We start from the raw sequence: 23,938 nt of genomic DNA, 5'->3' as shown, positions 1-23,938 counted from the left end.
TAAATATGCTATACAAAGAAAAAAATAACTTTATTAAAGAACATGAAAAACATTATAGTTGTCACATGAATTGTGAAGTGTTCAGTTAATAATATTCCAACAAAGAGCACATCCAATTCAGAAGAGCACTGACGAATGTCCTAAGAGGTATGGTTTGCTACAGCAGTTCTACACAGCAACCAGTTCAGACTGGAGCAGAAAAAGACCTCCAGACAGAGGTCTGGGTGAGGTAAGAGTTAAATAAACAGATGGAGGTGGACAGCATGGAAATTAAAGGAAACAGCCAAGATACTGAATGCTAGGAAAAAATGAAATATAAAACTTATACAAAATAGTTGAAACAACTAATTAAGGGCCTTATTTTAAACCAGTTCTCTTTCCATACAGTATTAAGTAATAGAACCATGGTTCTACTAAATGCTTTAATATGTTTACATTTCATATATTATTTATTAGTGATAAAGAAAAATTAGTTTTGGCTAGCCTGGCTGGATTCCACTTATTGGTGCCCTGAAAGGAGTTAGAAGATACATATCACTTTAATATGTTGATTATTAACTGAAGTATACCATATCATAATCAAGGAACTTTCAAAAACTATTTATCTCCCAACTTTTCATCAACTCTGAGATCAAGGAGAGAAGAAACAGTAAATGAGGAAAATTTCTTCCAGGTCTCCAGGCTTGGTGGCATTCACATTCTTCATTACTTGCACTTATTAATTCATAAAGAGAGCACAGGATGCTTGTTAAGAATATAACTACTATATTTAACAAATGAAAGACAAACACCAAAATGTAGAACTGAATAATGTCTACCATTTAACTAAGAAAAATGTTAACCTCTCATTAACAATTTTAAAAAACTATTTAAAACCAAGCAATCCAGAAAAGCAAACAAAGTGTGTTTTATAATACCAAAAACCTTTCTATTTTTTATAACCCTACAATTCATCTAATTGAATAATAACAATGACTCAAATACCATCATAAAGGGAAAAAATAACAAGCAAGCAAGCAACTGAAAACAGATGATACAGAAGAGAAACTTTATGACCTTAGAACTCCTCAAAGGATTTCAATAGTGAATTACCCACCCTTCACCAGGTTAACAAAGACCAAGTCAGAGTTTTGGGGAAGTAACATGTCTTCGAACAATGAATTATCTGCTTTGCCCCCTCCTAATAATATTTGTGAAGCATAGTTTTCCAACCTCTTCATGGTACGATGCCCATTTTTCTTAAAAGCTGTCAGAGTAAGGTATATCCTTCTCAATGCCATAAATTTTATTGAATTTATTTCTCCCAGAAATATTAACATGTCATTTTCATGCTCAATTACTAGAAGAATTTACATGAGACCTTCATTGTCAAAAGTATATGAGTATATATATAAAGTTTATATGACTAATCATATCCATAAATTCCAATTGCTGTATTACTAATGAATCTTAATATTTCCTGATGAGATGCTTCTAGCAGGCAACCTGTTCCATTTTTGTTGCTCCTAATTGTCAATGTATACCAAAGAGAAAGGTGCAACCAGAAAACAAAACAGCAAGCTTTTAAAACCAGTAGTTTTCATTTGTCACTCAATTAGAAAGGTGGGTTACTTTCCTGGAACAAGACATGAAATCAGATTTTGGACACTCAATCCTTTAAACTTACTTCCAGGTCCTCTGGTCTTCTTAATGCTTGAGGATCCACCAATACCAACTACCACTGCATTTGCTACAGCCAATGTACACAGTATACACTGTGATTTTATTTAGTTTTTAAAATTTTTATCAATTGTTTAAAAACCTGTCTCCTCCCACCCCACCAACCTCATCCAGGCTCAGCAACATGCTGAGCAACATGCTGTCTAGAATCACATTCAAACATCGACTATACCTTCTACATTTTCAGTCTCCCTGTATTTACTAGTACTTTCGTTTTCGTCAGGGCACATATTCCTGTACCAAATTCGAATAAAAACTGAACTGCTCACTCTTATTCTCTGCAGACTCTTCTCCCTGACCCACCAAGTATTTCATTATGGGCTTTCATCCTCTGATTTTTCTTGCCGCTGACTATATTTTAAGCTCAAAGGCAGAGACGAATTTTTTTTGACTATGATACGGGGAGTGAAACCAAAATGTTCAATAAATATTTACTAAATGAATAAATATTCTGGGATTCTATCCACATACTTCAAGTGATACTGAAGACTCTTAAATCTATACCATTATTCCTTAATTGGCTCAATTTCTCCTCAGATTTGTTAAAAAATTACTGAGTGCCCAACATTGTGGAAACGATACTGGAAACACTGATAAAGATCAATAAAATACGAACACAGCAAATAAACTACTGAGTACCATTTCTGACAAAATGCCATAAATGAAAAAGAGATCATGTGAAATATATTGGGGAAAAACTTTTAAGGAAGCCTACAAAAGATACTTTGGGAGACAGTGAATTACCTAGAGTTTAGTAGGTGTGGGTGGGTGAGGTTACAAAGGAAGGCTAAGACAGATCAAATAAAGACAATAACATGGTCCCTCTGGGAAAAGGGACAATGATCTGGTTCACTTTTTAAAAGGATGCTCTAGGTGTTAAAAGGAGAATAAAATGTAAGAACATATAAAGTAAAAGCAGGACTACTTAGGAAAATATAATAGTACATAGTTATTTTTCAGTAATAGTGACTTTAGAGGTATTTTTATTAGTGCCAACAGGTTCTTCCTCATGGTTTAAAAAAATCTCAACAAAACACCCACCCATAGGCACTCAAAGAAAATGTATAAAAAGTCCAATGAATTATACCTTCATATCCCTGGAACAGATGTATTCATCACCCACTCCCAACCCCACTTAACTTTCCTGTTTCATTTAATGGGATCATCATGATATCATCATTCACATTAGAAACCCCTAGAATCATTTTGTATCTCACTTTCTCCCACCAACACACTAGTCATAGTTAAATTCACTCTACTTCTGAATTACTTTATGTGTGGCATCTGAACAATCCTCATCTCCAATGCCACAAAAGATCCTTTCAAATATCACTGAGCGGGGGGGAAGAAGGGGGGGATCAATGATCTATATGGCCAATCTACTTTCTAGTATATTATTTCTGATCCAGTCAGTCTTGAACTTAAAATAATTATCTTGATTCCTACTCACCTAAAGGTAACATATATACTCCTTAACTTAAGACAAATCACTATCTCATGTTTCTCATCTCTACTCTCTACCCATCACTACCTCCCTCCCCTAAACAGTTCCTTATTCAGGATGTGTGCCTAACATGCTCACTGTCATTTGTAATCCTTTTGAAAACTGTCATTTGTACCCTCTCCCCACTAAAAGCAAACCACCTACCAAGTGGTAAGTACTACTCACCTTTAAGATCTGCTCAAAGATTGTCATCTTAGTGAAGTCTTAACAGTCTCCCCAAAGTAAGTGGTTGTTTATAAGCTTTCATGTAAGTTCCCATTCATTATAACCACTGAGTCCAAGAATTTCCATAGAGCTTTATATATATATACCCATTAAACTTCAATTGCCAAGAAGGGAGGAACGATATTTTGTTCATTTGTGCACCATCATTAGGGAACACCGTGCCTGCCTGTTCAGTAAAGAAGCATTTAATAAGGGTCTGCAAGGAACTCTAGGAACTGAGGGTAAATCACAAAATGATAGATTAGGTATCTGCTCTCTCATAGCATACACTTTGTGAGGAGTTACTTGAACAAATACATTAACAAGATAGCTTCATATTGACAATGAAGATAAAACCTATATGAAAATAAATTTGATTACTGAAATATTTTACATTATTTTCTTCATATTGAGTCTCTGAAGTCCAATGTATATTTTGTAAGCCTAAACTCAACTACTGAATGTTCCAAAAAGTACTTAACTGTATTTAGACTGTATAAATTTAAGACAGAAATGTAGATTGATATAGTTGTTCTAAAAAGGCTTATTACTATAACAGTAACTGAATTCAAAATACAATAAAATTAAAAATTCAGGTCCTCAGTCTCAGCCACCTTTAAAGGACTCAGTAGCCACATGTGGCTGATTGTGGACAGGGTGGTTCCAGACAACTGCATCCACTAACACCTAACTTCATCAGAAGATTAAACCAAACAAGAAATTTTCCCTTTATCTCCTCTCAGATAGACACTTTCTGGTCTCCTAATCTAAAATAGTAGTTATCTTCTTTACCCTTTTAACTACATAACATATTTTGACTCTGTCCATCTATTTGTTCCTCTAGGTCTAGAATACAAGGGCAGTGGGAGCAGAGGATTGCACTATTTCACCCCTAGCTTGGTGCCAGTGCTCTCCAGTGCCCAGAATGCAAGAAACTAAAAAAAAACCATTGTTCAATGAGAATACTGTAAATGCTTCTAAATTATTTAATAATACATTTATATACCATATTTATATAAAAAAGAATTAACAGAATTTGGTTATAATAGGTACAGTCATCTTCCATATTCTTCAAGTACTTCCCAAACAATTCAAATTATAAGATCCATATTTTCAACCAACCTGGGAAATATTTCATCCTATAATGGGTCTAAAATTTATAATATGAACCATTATACCTTATATTTTACCTTACCTCTAATTCCTGTAGCACAAAAAGCAGGGCAGATTGGGCCTACTTTTCCTAAAAATAAAAGCACATTATACTGCAAGGCAGAAGTTAAAAATTTGCATATATATTCCCTATGCTGTACTTCCAACCTACAAAATCTGGGGTATATTATTTTCCTAAAACTCTGGTTCTTTGTTTCATTTTGTTTTGGGTTTGTTTCTTCTTTTTTCTATTTTTTAAAATGTGACAGCTCTGGATAAAAGTCAGTACAGCATAATAAACAGTTAGGAAACACAATAAAACAGGAGGACTTGTTAATTTTCCAATTAATTACTATGCCTAAATCAAAATAACAAGATTAAATATTATCTAAAACTTTCTTTCGTTCTGAGGATAACAGTCAGATGATCTAAATCAGATTTCAGTAATTTAAGGAGAAAAAAAAAATAGAAATATACAAACTTTCTTTTTGAAAACACATTAATTCTTTTGCATTCAGGTGCCTATAGTTTATCTGTAACTTTAATTTTAGGGTCCAAATAATCTTTTCATGGCTGATGATTAGTAATAAATTATTGAGCACAAGAGTTAATGTCTTATTAAGGGAAACGATATGCCTCAAGCAACTGAGCTCCTGCATAGCACACGGGGGAGGTCCCTGGTTCGGTTCCCAGTGCCTCCTAAAGACAGTAAGGTGGCAGGATGGGCAGGCATGGCAAACTGACACAAGATGATGTAACAAGAGAAAAGGGGAAGAAAATATAATGAGACACACAACAAAGCAAGGAGTGAAAATGGCTCAAGCAATTAGGCGCCTCCCAACAACACTGGAGGTCCCAGGTTTTTCTCCCAGTGCCTCCAACAGAAACAAGGAAGATGAAGAGACACAGCAAGTGTAAAACATCCAGGAGGTGAGAGAAATAAAGAAAATAAAACAAAAAAGTTTAATACAGGAGCTGGAAAAAAGTTTTATTCTCCAATTCTTGCAGAATTCGCCAGTTGGAAAATGTATTAATAAATCACTTTGTGGTAAATAAAAGCTTCCAAGAAACTAGGAATCTGGTAACAGGAAAAAAAAATGGAAGAATAAGGTTAGTACAATGTTAAAGAACAAAACAGAGAGATAATTTCCAAGATCACTGACAAGTTCTCCCTGAGCCAATGCCATCTTTAATTCACAGAAACCATGACAGTCTTAGTCAAAGTGGATGTCCTGGGACAACTGCAAAGACTATAAACTCTATGGAAGGATGGTCTTTGGGAAGCAGATGACCACAGGTTTGTTTTTTAGGGGGTACTGGGGAATTAACCCAGGACCTCATACATGAGGCAGGCACTCAACCACTGAGCTACATCCACTCTCCAATGAGAGTTGGGTTTTTTCGTTTGTTTTGTTTTTAGGAAGTACAAAAGAGAAAACCTAGGACCTCTTACATGGGAAGCAGCTCAACCACTCGAGCTATGTGCTCCTGACCACAAGTTTTACAATTAGAAAACAAGTGCCCATGCCAAAGTATTTCCTACACACAGAAATTATTAGTATATATACAACAAAGTCGATGTTACAGAAAATACCTTCTGAGATATTTAAAAGGCTGCAAACCAGCTGATTGTGCTTTGCACTAAAAGAGTCACAATTTTTGGAAAGAAACAATTGCCGATATGACACTACATGTTTTCATTATGGATCAGTTTAACTTTTTAAATTATTATGCAATTTTCAAAACTCTCATTAACAAATATATGTGGCACAAATCTTGGTAACATTTCACAAAGGTAGGCTTAAAATTTTACCATAAAATTGCTTTCTACAACGAGTAACAAAGAATGAAGCTGCAAAGAAAAGGAAATAATATTCTCAAAAAATATACTCATGATCTACATAGAAAATATATATCTTTATCTTCAATTTAGGACAGCAAAGAACAAACTCACAGAAATGAAGGTCAGCTGTTCTTTTAATCCATAACATTGGTGTCCATCTCTTCACATTTGCAAAGATAGTTTAAAAAAAAAAACACCAAGGCAGATTTACACTACATTCCTCCATCATGCATCAGCATGTTGAAATATACAGACAGAAACACAGATCTACTCGATTGTCTCATTTCTCATATTGGTATGGACGATTAAATATATGTTAAGTGAAAAGCCTTACTTTACAAAAATTTCAAAATGTGCTCTGTCCTCTTCACTTGAATTAACTAGGTTTGTAAACACTAATTCATAAAAACATAATACTGTTATGTAGGATGTGGCACTATACTAGCTACTACATGTACCTTAATCAAAAATAATCATTGTCAATTTTTTTAAAAACCCTGAGTAAAATAAAGGTTTCTGCAGTGCTTGTAAATTGAAAATAGATGGCAACATTTCTAGGGTTTGGACCATCTCAAAGACGGACTAAACACCCAACATTATACAATATACAAGGACAGTTCTCTACAGCAACAAAAAATCATCTCATGGCCAAAAATACCACTGTGCCTCTTTTGAGTAATGGTTCTCAACCAGAGGTTCTCAAATTGCGTTCCCCAGACAGCAACTTCACCTGGGAACTTGTTACAAAAACTGCTGCCTCCCATTTGACCCCCTAAAGAATAAAAAACTATGGGAATCAGGCCCTATTACCCTGTTATAAAGAGCCATCCAGGTGAGTCTGATGGTGCTGAAATACAAGAACCACTAATTTAAAGGGATGCTCATGGCTGCAGGGATTAAGGATTTTTTTTGTTGTTGTTTCTAAAATCTCAGTCCTAGGAAAGACAGCCAGTACAGTTGACCCATCAATAACATACAATGGTACAATCAATAAATCGATACAGTGAAAATGGCATGGCTCCCACGTCATGCTCAATTTGCTAAACTGTTCACTAAGTTATCCTAAAGTTAAAATAGTCTAAACAAGTCCATAAGTACATAAAATATTCTAACCAATTCAAAGAACTAATGTTACAATCTATAACCATTGAGCAAGTTAAAATGACTACTGCCTCCAAATGTCAAAAAAGTAAAAAATGATTTCACAAGCAAGCACTGTATGTGAGATTCTGTTTACTATTTATCACACAAACGCCAGGCAACACTTGTAAATCTATGTCTGACATCTGATGATTTACATTACCTACTAATCTAAAATACTTAAAAAATTAATAAACTACAATTATTCTGGCAAAATGTACACTTAAGATGTTCTCTATTTTCATGAGTTAATATGAATGACTTGCAGAAGATATACTAAATTAGCACCTAAAAATGCAAATCTAACTAATTCACAAACTGATCATGGTAGGATTACAGGTCACATACTTCCACCAATAGCAGAGATTATAAGAAATACATGGTCCAGCCTGCATTACAATCAATGCAATGCCAGTTTAAATCATTTCTTATTGCCTCAACTGACATTTTAAAACACCAAGAAAATAAATGAGAAAAAAATCCATGCATTCATGTACTTCTATTTAATTCTCATTTTAAAGTCCTAACATAAAATCTGGGTAATTATATCCTATGAGACAGAACAGAAACTTTATTAATATCCATTAAGTAGAATACCATCCCTTTTAAAATTCATGGCTTTAAACCAGAAAGCCAAATTGAGAAAAAATAATGCTAGTTCTGGATGATTTTTCTAAAGCATGATCAACTAAATATGTTATCTGCTGCACTGGAGGGGAGGTTGGTGGCGATAACGGTGACTTGAAAAACAATTGCGTGTATATACACACACTCATATATACACACACACACACACACACAACTCACATTCTGGCCTCTGTTAATTTAATAAATGTAGTCTCTACCTGAAAACCAATAGTTTTATTGTTGCAAAGAAAAATAAAATATAAAGAACACACTGTTAATTTTACCATGAAAACGAAAATAGAATCATAAAATAATAACCAGAGAGTTATTTATAATAAAAACATGGTTTAGAAAAAAAGCCAAGAGATCAACACTCCCAAGATATCCCCAACATATCCCAGAGTTCTCTGGTAGGGCCTTTACTGGTAGGGTGTATGTTCTTAATCATTAATATTATTATTCAGTTTTTAAACCTGGAAAAACGACAGTAATACAATATACTAAAATTGTTTCTAATATTTAAAAATTCCCTACTGGGTACTGCTGGAAAGCAATTAGTAGTTTTGCCAAAAATGAATCCAGTCTCAATTTATTTTATCATATGATCTGCTTCAGATGAAATAAGCTTATATTTTACTACATATCTTTTATATTTGATATTAGGAAACTGTTAATATTCTTCGGTATGAAACTGACATTAGAACGTTATTTTTAGGAGTTGTATGTTTTAATATAAAGGGATGAAGTAACATTAAACTGGCTATATACTTTGTAATTCTGTGTCCTCCACCCCATAAAAAGAAGTCCGAGTCTATAAACATCTAACTAGAAAGTAAACACAGGAAAACATTAACAACTTAAATCTAGGAGATAGGAATATGGGAGTTCACTTACTCTTTCAGCACTCACAGAAAATTTTGTAAGTAAGCAGTCTACCTTTCTAAATCACTGCTATCCTCTTAGATTTCAGAAGAAAATTTTATTATTAGATATTGTAACAGAAGAAAATAAATGCCACCCTAGTTCCCTGGAAGCTTTATTTTAGCAAAATGATCTGTCTCATTTATTTTTAACTAATCTCACCTGATACTAGATTTCAAACCTTTTGAATGGTTTTACGAACCAATCATTTGATAACACTGTTGCACAAAACTTATTTCCATTCAATCAATGTTTATGCCACTTTTCTTATCTGGAATCTGGGTGATAACCGCCATTTAGTAATTACTATCATTCACATTGATATTTAAGACTTTACATATCATTATTAACTTTACATATAAATACTAAGTTACTGAAATGTTCCACAATTATCTTTCTAAATAAAACATATAGTTTCAGTTACAATGTCTGAGAAACAAGAGCAAATATTGCCGTCACTGTTAATTCCCAGTTCTATATCAATTATATATTTAGCAATTACAGCTAAAATAGTTTTTTCCCTAATATTGGTATTTTAGGGTTAAAACAAATATTTACTCTTTTCCACTAAATAGTAAGTCCTGACTTAGCTAGGAAATATAATAAACTTGAGGAATAACAAAAATATTGAGCTTTATAAAACACAAATGGACCGAAAGTTCTTTAAAAACTGTATCTGTCAAGAAAACCAATGCATTTATTTCCCAAATAAATAAATCAGCAGAAAATTCTGACAAAATACACTGCTAGAATAAAACAATTAAGAAAATGGGTGCTTCTTTATTTATGGAGAATAATTACAAATGATATATGAAAACTACTGCACTTAAATTTGCCATTTCAAATGAACAAAAAGAAACATAATACTGTAGTATTATATTAAAATGTTTTATGTTAGATTTTGAGGGTAAGAATAATGGTAGCATATATGACAACTCAGTTATTTAGAAAATCTAATATTGAATTCCTTCTTTATTTATGCAAATGACATTCAAAAATCTACCTTGGTATACTAATTCACCTCACCCCCCAAAAAGGAATATCAACGGAACCATCCACAGTTTTTTTTTAATACAAAAACAAAAAATTGAATAACTATGAGTTCACAGATCTTCCACTTGACTGTCACCCAGAAGCTGACTGTCCCAGGATAAACTTGGTAAGTACAGGAACAAGGATTTTCTTGATGCAGGGAAAATGCTGTGCAGAACTCTATTTCTTGGAGTCAGAGTTGAGCCCGGACACTTAGGATGTTCAGGAGATTAAGACAACTCTTTGTGCACTGGCTTTGAAATGTTCTTGAATGAATCATATAGAATTTCACAAACGAACCAAAAGTAGCTTGGTATTAACATCAAAAAAATCAAATTTCTGGCAAAATTATTTCAGCTTTGATGTGAAATACTAAAATTTATTATTATATAAAAGAGAAGATAGGAAAGAGATATACATGCAATAGATACCACTTAAAAATAATGTTAAATCCCTCACATCCCAATTATAGTACCATAAATTAAACCCCATATTCAGCCCCTTTATATTCATGGAAAATGTGATGAAAATATCTTTGACAATATTTTACAATCTCCAAAAACGGTTTTCAAATAAATGCTAAGAACAAAAGCCATGAACATTGCAAATTTTAGAAAATAAGTTCATCCACACTAGTGCATAAAAAACAATACATGAAACAGTACACAGAAAACTTAATTGACATAAAAAATTGGATCTCAATTATGTTTAAAAACCAACTCCTTTATGCAAGATTCTAAATAGCTAACCTAATACTATTTCTCCCCAAAATATGCCTTCCAGCAAAATCAGAAACCATGCAAAAATAAGAGGCACTATTTAAAATGCTGATTTCAAAGTAGCATATTATTGAGAAAAACGCCAAAAGCATCATATATTAACACCTGAAATAATATATGAGAAATAAGTATGGTATCAACAGTAACTGGTAAGCTAGATTTGTGGTATGTTATATATATGACTTCTTAAAATTAATTTTAAATAAACATAGCTAACATACAATTTTAAAATGGAGTTTATAACTTTGTTTTTGGAATAAAAATTACAAAATGACAAGAGATTAGTTTCTCTGTAGAACTAATTTGATTGTAGAAATATCTAATGAGATTTCAACAAATCTGGCCATTTTCAAACCACTTCTTTGCTTTTTAAAATCACCACTGTAGCCCCTGGAAATAAACAGCACTAACCTGACCTGTCAGACACGTTTACTTATTTAACTAGAGAGACTTGTTAAAACACTGGAGAAATATTTACTACACTGCAGAGTCAAGCTATCTTTAATAGTTAATACTAAGAAATGCTCAATTTACCATGAATTATATACCAAAGCCTCACTTAACACCCAACCCAGAAGTATTGTCTGATTTTGAAAAAAATTTAAACATATACACTAAATAAGTTTCAAAGGTAAGATCTAGATATGGATACCAAATAAATCATGACAAGTAACAATAACTACACATAACTTTAAAAGCAAGAGATTTACCTTCAAACAGTTTTTTCAAGACTCAAAAGATTTATTTGGGGGAAAAAAATAATCAGCACAGGACAAAGATATCCTTAATATTCCTTCTCAGAGTATGTGAATATTCAGACACTTTATGAAATGTAGACAGGAACTGTGATTTCACAGAACATTAATGGCATATACAAATGTAAACTCCCATTACCGCCCCCCAAATGTACCACTCTATCTACTGCTTATTAACATTATTTATCTAAGTTTCTATTTTCAGTGCTATGTGCACAGAAAGAATATCATTTTCATTTTGAAATGGCTGAGATTAAAGCAACCAAAGTATTACTATTACAGTAAAGTTTAGTAAAACTATAGAGAATACCACTAATAACATTTTTAAATTATTCAAAATGATTCTTTATTGAGATTGACTACATAAATTTCACAGTACTATGGCATACTTGTATTTTTAGCTAACGTCACAAATACATTTTAACATTCACAATGATGAGCATTATCACCATTCTAATCTACAAAGCTTATGAAGAAAAATACAAAAACCAAGTTTTACAAAAGAAAGTTTTAAAGTCTACATACATTAACAATAAAACCATTTCTTCAAGGTAAAAGAAGCAAAAAGGCATACCACTGAATTTTTTTTTTCTAAATAGCCAGGAATGAAAGAATGCTTAATATCTACGACGCTTATTGGGGCCTTCAAAGTTGCTGCCTTGGCTTCCTCTGCCAAAACCACCAGGACCACCACTCACAGGACCCACACCACTCATTGGTGCTTGAGGGGTTTCAGAACCTGTTCTACTACCCATAGGTGATCCCATCTGAGTTGGTGGTCCTTGAGGAAATCTATCATTGTGCTATTATACCAGATAATAAATATGAAGTCCATTTGGAACACACCAAATATAAGTGACAAGAAAAATTGGCAAAATCCCAAGTGGTGGTGTCATGAAGTTCAGCAGAAAGTCCAGCAGAATCAGGATCACACATAGAAGGAAGAAAGGAGCAATTTAATTAGTTACTACACTTAAAAAAAAAAAAAAAAAGAAAAATTACAAAAGCATCTGAAGAATTACAAACGGCTAATGCATTGCCCCAATTTCAGGAAAAAAAGAACTGAATTTAATGACGTAAGCAAATGCCACCTAAATCTAATCAGCATAACACTGTTCTGGCCTCTTAGGGGTAAAATAACTTACTTTGCATAAAATAACTTACTGCAAGAAAAGTAAATTTTTTCAGAGATATAGAACTAGAGTGCTGCATCACATTGTTTCAAAAAGTAAACACTTATTGCTTCAATTAACATTCTAAAAACTCCACAGCAATGCATTTAAGATACAAAGTACTACTATAAACAAATTATTTATAAAGTATAATATAGAAATTTTAGAGGTATTTCCCTTAAAAGAATATTGGGAAAACAATGTTTAAAAAAAAAAAGTAATAATTTATTAACAGGTATTAAACATATTCATAATTAAACATCTGCATTATATATATTTTTAAAACTTCATATTAATAACTATGCTAAAATATTCATCACAAATGTTGAATAAAACTCCCTCATATAGCAGTAAAACATCAGTGGGGAAAAAGATTAAGAGTGATATTTAAATAAAATTTATACTATTGGGGGAGAGGTAGGAAAGTGGGACACTTAGTATTACTTCTAAGTTACTAGTGATGATAATAAGCTACTCAAAAACTTAATGACAGGAATACAAGTTTTTACTAGCTTTAGACATTTTACTATAAAATAAAGCCTCCAGTGAAGGAAACTAATTGATACTTCCACTAGCTGTATTCATTGAAAGCCATCTGTTAAGAGTAGATATAGCACTGCTTTTTTTTTAATCTCCCAGTACAGACTTTAATTTTTATAAATAACTCTTAGCAAGTTCAATTTTTCCAAATTAATAGATGTGAAGTAAACTAAAAACTGACACTATATCCCCCAATTATAAGATGCACCCTGTTTTTTACCTTTAACACCTCTGAGATCAGAATGGATTTACAATTGATGGCAAGTTTAAATTGGCAGTGCTTTTCATTTCTGAGCAGTAAGGGCTCCTTAAAACTTGATATTGTAGTTACAAAACTAAACTGCCTTTACAAAATATACTCCAAAAAAAAGCGATTTCCCTTTGTAAATGTTACTTGGAACTATTAACAAAAACCAAACAAGAAAATGTGAAGCATCTTAATAGTGACATATTTTAAGGGAAATGATAAAAAGTATCAGTCTCACTACTGATATTCAAATATAATAAAAATTACAAATGAATTGTTTTTTGTTGTTGTAGAAATTTAATCCACACAAAGATATCTTCACACTCTCAAAGTAAGACAAAAATTGGCTACTTCAAATTTAGTAACAATTGTTACCAGTAATTCTGTAATAAGAATGCAGCAATGAAAGACTACAATATTAAAAACTTTAATTTTATGGTTCAACTGAATTCTGAAATAAATCATGACCATTTTTTAAAAACTTTACTGAAAACTTGTTTTCATATACTGCTCTTCCCCCACCCCACCAAGGGTAATAAGCAGTTCATACAGCAAAGTATGAAATCATAATATATTTGATCATTATATTTAATGCTGGTAAAAGAATGTTACAAATAACACTAAAATAACTGTACTTCATCAAGTATTTGCTATATAATTCATTACAAAATCTGCCAGACTACAATCCTGAGGTTTGCACAATTTAAAAATAACCTCTCATAAATCAACATATAGCCTCATAAAATTAAATTTATTCTTCACTGGATGCTGATCATTTCTACCAAAACTAATGATGCCAAATTATGTTAAGTGTGAAGTTATCTTTGGGGCAGAGTGTATATTATTGAGTATAATCAAAATAACATTTATGATACATTACCACTGCTCCATTATCTGGCATCATTGGAGTTCCCATATTTGCAGCTCCTTCTGGTCCCATGGCAGGACCAGGACCCATAGGCGGGCCAGGTAAACTTCCTCTGTTGTTCATATTCATACCCATCATTGGAGGAGGACCTTGGTTACCAGCAGGTGCTGGGCTAAACGCATCTACGCAAAACAATCTATACTTAGAGCTGTCCTATCTTAGTTTAGTAAACATAAAAAAAAGACTTAACAATACTTAATAAATCTATACTGAAAGATTATCAAAATCATTTTATTTCTTGAGTATAAAATACTCAATTAAAATCTATGTTTTGTAATAGAGCATTGCCTACACTATAGAATTTTCACCCCAAAACAAATAAACATAAAACAAAGCAACTATTCATCTATTTTAGAAAATTTTTGATACCGTTTGAAACTTTTTTAAAAACAACATTAGTGTTATTGCTATAGTCTGCTTTTCAATCCAAAGCTCCAAAATAATAGTGATTACCAGTTTAAATAATAGCAAATGATTAGCATTTTAAAAAACTACTTTGTTAGTCATGGCTAAAAATATTTATTAGCATGTAATAAGCTGGGAGAGGTGGGAGACCATTTCCTGCAGTATATATAAAAAACTGTAACTGAACTCATTTTTATATAGCTATTGAAAATCCCCCAAATTACCTGAGGTATAGTTTTTATACTTGATATAGAAAGACACACATGAAAAATGAAATGTTATCACAAAACTTTTAAAAGTTACTGCAACCAAAAACAGATAAAATATTAACACAGCAAAAATTTTTTTTGACATGACATTCTGGAAATGGGGACAATCAGATATACTTAAATCTACCAGAAGAGCATATGTATAGCTCAGTGGTTAAGCACCTGCTTTCCATGTATGAGGTCCCAATTTCAATTCCTGGTACCTCCTTTAAAAAACGTTATCTATGTGTGTCATATGAATTGCAATCAAGTTTGAGTTACAATACCATGTAAAATACCCACTTACAGGTATTTTAATTTTATTATTTTTTCTAAGAGCTCATAGTATGTTTATTATTAAAACTTCACAGCAAAGTCTGATTCCAACTTAGGGTTTTCTTCTAATAGTTTATTATGTAAGTCAATTTTCCAAAACTCAGAAACTCAGAACTCAGTTTTTCATAAAACATACCATAAAAGTTTTTCCTCACGCTTACTACTCTACACAATACCCAATGCAATACCTACATGCCAGAATCCAAGGAGCAACTGAGAAATAGTCTCCCTCCCTACCAGTCCCTATACTCTCCTCACTCCAGGAACCTACCAACATCAGGGGAAGAAATTATTTCCTTCATCCCAAATTACTCTTGCTGATAAACCTACACTTTCACACTCCAAGAACAATTCCATTCCGTAAGAGCTATGAGTAGCAATTCTGAAATAAATTTCACAACATCTCCCAGAATGAAAAATGAGAGAATGTGGAAAAGCTTATCTATGAGGAATCTTACCAATCAAATCTCTTTTAAAAAGAAACAAGTTCAAGCATGTTTTTTTCCACTGTGTTTTCAAGGGAAAAAGTTACACTAACTTGTGAGATTGGATGATAACTATACCATTTGAGTATAAATAGTTGACATATTCTTATTTTCAGTATTTAATTTTTCCAACACAGTTACAAATACAATAAAAGCAAAGATCTAAGAAAATGTTAGTATTATCTAGTCCCCTGAAAAGCAGTTTCAGAATCTGTTTCACTTGGTGTATGCAGTGGTAATAATACTGGGAAATTGACTGCATTCTATCAGTAAAATTTCACAGGATCTATCAATTTATCTACTCATCAGCAATGCAACCGGATAATGTCTAATAAACCATTATGACAAACTGAATCACTGAAAAGTACAAAGAGCAAAGAGTAGAAAATTAAACGGGGAGTTACGTAAGAGCTAAAATACAAATATGGCTCTCTGAGGACTAAAAGGTCACAAAAATTTTAAACTCTGGGGAGCAGTTGTAGCTCAAGTGGTTTAGAACCAGCTTCCCACATACAAGGTCCTGGGTTCATTCCCTGGACCTCAATAAACAAATTTTCTTGAATTCCTAAGTAAATGAAGAATCTAAAGGCATACTGTCATATTTCTTCTGATAAAGTAGCATCAAACAATGTTTTCAGGTCTCTGCACCATCAAAAATAATTCAAATTTGGTCTGATGTTAATGACAATCTAATCTAAAATCTGTAACATCCTAAAGCCGTTCTAAACTGCCTATAATCCTTAACAATCTCATTTTAATGGTACCAAAAAAAAAAAAAAAACAAGGGAATTATACTACATACCATCCCACAGAATACTTTGAGACATACATACAGGACTACTCATATATTACTATGTATAACTATGCTACATAATGCAGAACTTATATACTCATTGTTCAGTGATTGTTTCATTTATCCATGTACTAAATCCACAATTATTTCTTTATGGGTGAGGGCTATATTTTATGCAGCTTTTGCATATCAGAAATTCTCAATCATTAATATAAGAAAAGTTGACTGAAAAAAACAACAAATAGCAATTCTAAGATTATCTGATTGGTAATGACAAAGAAAACGGCATCAGATGTAGAAACAAGGGGGAAAAATGCTAATAATGGAAATATTCCCATTTCACATATTACTTGTCATAAGACTTTTCATTCGGTACTCTATATATTCTAAGAACATACTGGATCTTGTACATGGGTGTATTATGTTATGCCTATTGGACTGATATGGCAATCTTTTAAGACACCATGTACATGTGGGTTATATAAAGATTTCAACTTAATGATAGCTTCTGTGGGACAATTTAACAGAAATGAACACTGGGTGTATGTTTTTAAAAAAAAAATTTAGATCAACTGTCAAGTATGAGTCTGAAAATGCAAGAGATCTCATTTCCCTGACAAGGCACAGATATCTCCAAACAAAATATACTTAAGGAAAGAAGCTAAATCTTCAGTAAAAATTAATAAAATTAATTTCAAAGTTATACAAAAGGCTACCTTAAAATAGAAATTCATAGAACATTTTCAAAAAGTTAAAAAAAAAACCCACCAGAATTCATAAATTACCAAATATCAAGGTAAAACAAATACAATTTAAAGGCAAGGAATTTGATTGTAAAAATGTATTAAATGTATTACATCATGCAACAACTGAACTAATTTCAAGATTGTATTAAAATTTCTATCAAAACAGGTTTCTTTCTTTAAAAAAAATCATTTCTCATTAAGCCTATCAAAACACATAACTCATCTTTTCACCTTCCAATAGACAAAATGAAAATTTCCTTCCTGGGCATACGTACTTAATACGGTTGTGTTTTATTTCAATTTAATAAATGCAAGATATTTCACCTTTACAAGAGTTGGCTCCATATTTTAGTTTGTTACTATTATGTAGATACTACCAACAGCATATACAATCCTCCAAAAATTCAAGTAAGTTACAAAAGGCTTTTGCTTCAAATCCCTACCTCCCATGTTTATTGCTCCACGGGGACCCATATCACCCATTCTCATTTCCTGTTCTCTCTGTAAGTAAACATAGTTGTCACAGTCAACCTATCGATCTTATGCCTTTACAATTCCCATCTAAAATCAAAAAGAAAAGAGTAAATTGGGACATCACTTTCCATCAAAATTATTAAAAATTTCCAACATCATTTATAATAAAAAATGCTGAAAAGAAACTTCAGTCTCCCAGGCTTAATATACAAGTGCTTATTGGAACCAGTTTGGATTGTAAGATTTGTTTATCAATTTATCTGATTGCATAAAATCTCAGTATAATTTTAATTCCAATTTTAATTCCAGCAGATCCAAGTGACCTGCCTGTGTTTCAAGCAAAGCAAAATATAGTAATAATAACCACCAGGGTCAATTATTTCCCAGGTAACTGAAGTTTTAAAATACAAACGACTGTTAGCATTTTTCCATTCATATATACCCAAACATACAACACGAACTAGTTTGGGACACTAAGCTAAAAATAAAATTATAGACAATTAGCACTGACTAAAATTATTACATTCATTCTTGCTTTTTTATTCAACTATTCAAACATTATACTTCACTCAGGACCCACAGATATACCATAAAAGTTTTAACTGCACACAACCAACTACCAAAGACTCAATATAACACTGCTTTCCTTTAACTGAGCCCAGGATTCACTTCAAACCCTGAATAAAGTATTACTGTTGGAAAGTTCTCAAACAATATGGCTCTATGACACAAAAGGTGATAGAAATATTTAAAACTTTTAAAATTTCAGTACAGAAACTATTTCCTTAAAACTTTTCATTTAATAACATTAATTATATCCACTTTTCTATGATCACCTTTTCTAATTTTTGACAACTGTGTTAAATGCGACAGTTAAAAACATTCTAAATGAGATGAAAGTAATAATGTTTAAATCTAAAGAGAGCATAGACAATTTACTCTTCAAAAGCAATTATAATCTAAGTGTTCATTAAAATCTCTTTGTAATTAATAGACAATACTGATGAAAAGCACCTAAAAAGCTGAAAATAAAGCAAATTAAATTCTAAGACGGAAACAATGTCATTAAACATCAAATCAACTGGCCACCTACCCTTTTTTCCCCACCACAATATTACAAAATGAACACATGGAATACTGCTTTAAAAAGAGAAATAAACAAATGATATTAACCATCTAACCTGAAAATCTTTATGCCTTAAAAGATTATCTTAAATGAAGCAACCATACAACAAAAACTTCGCTTACATTAACATCATGAAACAAATGGTATGGTTAAGAAAATTTAAATGCCAAAATTTTCCTCAAAGCTATTTTTTAAATGATCTAAAATTTGTCTCTTCTCATAAAATTGTTGATCGTTAGTTGTTAACTATTTGTGACTTGTGAAAATCCTAGACTAAAAGTAATATTGACAATTAAGAATTACATGAATTCAACTGTAACTAAAGTACATTAACGCAAAAAAAGGGAAAACTGTGTGTGTGAGGGAGGTATCTGTACTTTTCTACTTGATTTTAATATAAACCTACAACTATTCTAATAAAGATAAGAATTTTATGAAAAAACTATTTCAAATTCACACTTATTACTATCAGCAACCCAAACCAACCCAAACTAATGTGCAATTTCCTTATCACTACTTGGAACCTATTTATAAAGCAAAGATTGTTTGAACATACCCACCGAAGTCTTCCAGATATTATTTCAGTTCTTGTTACAAAACTCATAGCACTCCAATATTGGATTTCAAGATTGTGACTTTTTGGGAACAAGTTTAATCTGTACTTTTACTTCTGGATTTAACTGCACAGTAAAATGTTAGGAATTATACAATCACTAGTACCTGACTGAAGACTTGAGCTTCCAAAAACTCTTTATATACTCTAAAAAACTAAATGGATGCCCATGATACACTCGGTTAAAGGGGGAAATCTGTTATCTCTTCATTCATATTCATTCAGTTCTACCTATGGTTTTCTGTTATTACAATGTTAAGTCTTATTATTCAAGAACTGAATTATTTTCATTTATTATTCTTAAATCTACTTTCTTGCTTAGCAGAATTTGGTGGAAAATTCAATGGGCCTACTCAAGGAGACTGTGGTTTTAAGGTGAACCAGGCAACAGACGACAATCCAATACCCCATACCTATTACTATTAAAAATTGGTTACAATTCTAATATATCTTTCCACAGATGAGATCATCAGAATGTCTTACACTTCCCTTGAGTAGGCATATTATTTACATTGAAACATTAATTCATGCTGTGCAATATTACAGTACTTTTCACTATATACACATAACTCATTTTATGTTGACATTTTCTTAAAAATATTGAACACTGTTTTTGCAAAGCTTTGTTTATAACTAAAAAGCTGTATAGTATCAGATCATTTTCTAAACTTATTTTAGAAGCAAAAACAGTTTTCAGCATCTTAGTCTTGTTTTTCAGCTGCTGTTACTTTCTCTAAGTCCACTGCTATGTACTTATAGGAAAATGCAAAAAAGGCAGAGAGTATTTTTCATTATAATTTGACATGTAAAATATCAAGAGAAATTATGATGACATTCACCACAACTGTGTGCCCACCCAAAATACAATAAACAGACAAGGTCCCCATCTCCCCTATGAATTACTTTTAATGTATTTTAAATTACTACAGAACATGAGTGACTTCACAATACACATTGTAGTAATGACTTACTCTTTCGTGAGAAATTTAAGAATTGTGGTTTAAACTGAAACAACTTACGTGTAATCAGAATCTCAAGACTGCAATGTAATAGAATGATGAAGCTATAATAAAAGCCATTTTATAATATTAATTCAGTTCATCTTCTAGCAGGGGTAAGTCAATTGCTACCACCATTTTAAAGATGATAAGACTGAGGAACAGAACTGTCAAATAACTTACTGAAAACCATACATATAGTATGTGGCTCATCTAGTCTGTAAAATTCTGCCAAAATAAAGGTCATAAAATTCCACCTTTACAAAATACATTCATAATTCAATAATTCCAACTGTCAATTGCAAAAGATGGACAAGAATTTTAATTTATCCTTACAGTGTTTATACAAACATGTACCTTTTCATCAACAGAATTATGTGCATAAATATTCCTAAAATATTGTCACTTAAGAGTGCTTAAATTAACAGGTGACAAAGAACGTAGGCAAAGCATGACCGATTTCCGGAACCATTTATGTCATTCAACTTTACAATAGCGGTTCTCAAAGTGTGGTCCACAGAACACTAAACATGAAGTCAGAACAATTTCATGTCTTAACACCAAGACATACTTAATTAAATCTAAGACCTTATTTGGCTTTCACTGAATTGATATTCACATGGATGGTACAAAAACAAAGGTGAGCAAAACTACTTGTATGTAAGGACAAATAAAGGCATTTACATCAAACTTTCACTAGAATCTATTCTTCAAACCTATACACTTCTATTTTTATAAGTTTTTTTTTGAATTTTGGGGGTGCATATATGGCTCAAGCAGCTGAGCACCCACCTCCTATATGGGAGGTCCTGGGTTCGGTTCCCAGGGCCTCCTGAAAAAAAAATTTTCTTTTTCAACTATGCATATCACTTGTGAAGAAGTAAAAATTACTAATTTCATTTACTCTGTATCTTTGGGTACGTATCCTTCAATATTTATGTAACAAAACAGGATGAATGTAAACAAAGCACTCCTGCTGCATTTCAATATAGGATGGTTATTTCAAGAACAAGGTTTACTTGAGACGCACTGGATAGGCAATGGCTACTCAGACTTGTGTATTTTATAGACATCTGATAAGATCATCAACTATGATGCTAATAAATGTGATTTCTTTTAATTTTGTATAAAACTCATCAATATTTAGAAGATCTACTTAAGTCAACGGATCAATTATATTCAACTCATAAAGACAAATTAACCTTAATCCAAAAAGTAAACCTTTAAGAAACTACTATTTGTCAAGTATCACTTATCAAAGAATATCCAAAATTATCTGAAAAGATTATGAAAATACTCCTCCCTTTATTAAGTACTTATCTTTGTGAATCTAAAATTCACCTTTAACCAGAGCATTTTGCAATAAACTGAATGCAAAAGCAAATGTGTGAAGCCCATTTCCAGAAAGCAAAGCATTAAGCAAATTACAAAACAGTAAAGCAATGCCATTAATTATATTATATTAAAATCAAATATTAAAGAACTTGCAAAAACAAAATAATGCAATTCTTCCCTTTACATTATTTTTTCTTATTTTCAAATAAGGTAAATACTTACACAAACTAAACAAAAGCTCTTTTTGGGGTTTGCAATCTTTAGTAGTGCAAAGGGATATGGAAACCAAAAATTTTGAGAACTGCTGTCAATCATTAATTCTTCATGAAAATATAAAATAGCATAAAATTTGCATTAAGGTAAATGTACTTGATCAGCTATTTCCCAAAGTATGGTGAACACCCCACTACTTACAATTGATTATGTTATGTAGAATATGTATTTTTTCCCTTAATATATAATACTTACGATATCAATCTGTGATAATGAAGATATTTTGGCTCACTTTTAAGTAACCTATTTTGAAGAAATTACATTATACTCAAAAGAGCAAAGATAAAATGCAATACAAATAATGCCTAAAGCTTGGGAGAATGTAAAACAATATATTCTGCAATCCATGCCAAGATGTGTTCATCCAACACTGTGATCAATTCAAATTCCTGAGTAAACACAGTCTTATTGGCCAAAAACAGTATTTTTCTGAAGCAAGTATACACTCACATACACTCTCAAGAAGATCTAAGAAATGTCTAGGAATTACCACCTGCTATTTAGATTCCATTTTTTAATGTAGAAAATGTTTAAAATAGTAATGTAAGAATACTTACAAATTTAAATCCATTAAAGGAATTGTAATTCGAGAAATATGCAATAGGTTCTGACAATTAACAAAACTTATCCCTTTATTATTAAATTTTTCTTTAAAAGATTTTATTACATTTAAATAAATCACATTTACCACCTGAAAATACTTTAGTTAGCAAACTACATACCTCTATCTTTTGCTTCACTAGAGAAGTTTACATAAAAAAATAAGATGACCATTAAAATAGCTAGTCATACTTTCTTGAGAAAAATTAAGTAGGCAGTGTAAGAGATACCTAAAGACATCAGCAGACAAACAATATAAGGAACAAAACTCAATTAAGTGAACTATTAAAAAAACAGGTATAAAGAAAAAACTCTCCAAAGAGATTGTTTGCCAAAAAATTAATCATTCATTTAAATGTTAAAGATACTGAAGGGTGTGAATTAGCTAAGTGATCTTTATCCAATAGAAGTAAATCATTTGTACATCAATGTTCGTAACAGTATTTTTCACAACAGCCAAAAGATAGAAGCAATTCGATTGCTCATCATCAACAGATGAATGGATAAACAAAATATGGTATATACATATAATGACATATTCAGCTATAAAAGGGAATGAAGTTTTGATACATGTTACAATATGAATGAACCCTAAAGACAACATGTTGAGTGAAAAAAATAAGTCAGACACAAAGGGAGGGATAGTCTATGATTCTATTATATGAAATAGCTATATGCAAAACTCAGTGACAGAAACTCATAGACTCAGGTTACCAGGGACAGAGGAGAGCGAGAAGAAAGCCAACTAAAGAGACAACAGGGGAGCAGATGTGGCTCAGGCCACTGGGCCCTTGCCTCTCGTGTGAGAGGTCCCAGGTTCAGTTCCCGGTGCCTCCTGGAGGTTAGCAAACAATGAGCAGACGGGAGAACCATCAGGGGTGGGGAGAGATAAATAAAGAAAAATAAATAAATAAATAAATCTTTTAAAAAGGGCAGCGGACTT

The 23,938-nt window shown here is 32.0% G+C and overlaps 1 protein-coding gene across 1 annotated transcript in view; it reads right to left on the bottom strand.

The window, feature by feature from the left end:
- Positions 1 to 9,870: 9,870 nt before the first annotated feature.
- Positions 9,871 to 23,938, bottom strand: part of LOC101426431 (paraspeckle component 1) — a 73,657-nt gene continuing 59,589 nt past the window's right edge. Inside the window, 3 exon segments of the mRNA XM_004446710.4 lie at positions 9,871 to 12,479; positions 14,516 to 14,685; positions 18,020 to 18,077. Coding sequence (XP_004446767.1) covers positions 12,294 to 12,479; positions 14,516 to 14,685; positions 18,020 to 18,077 — 414 coding nt within the window. The 3' untranslated portion in view covers positions 9,871 to 12,293.

The sequence above is a fragment of the Dasypus novemcinctus genome, chromosome 15 (genome assembly GCF_030445035.2).
Source record: "Dasypus novemcinctus isolate mDasNov1 chromosome 15, mDasNov1.1.hap2, whole genome shotgun sequence".
Classification (NCBI taxonomy): domain Eukaryota; kingdom Metazoa; phylum Chordata; class Mammalia; order Cingulata; family Dasypodidae; genus Dasypus; species Dasypus novemcinctus.
Note: the sequence above shows the minus strand (reverse complement) of the source record. Positions and strands in the feature narration are given on the sequence as shown.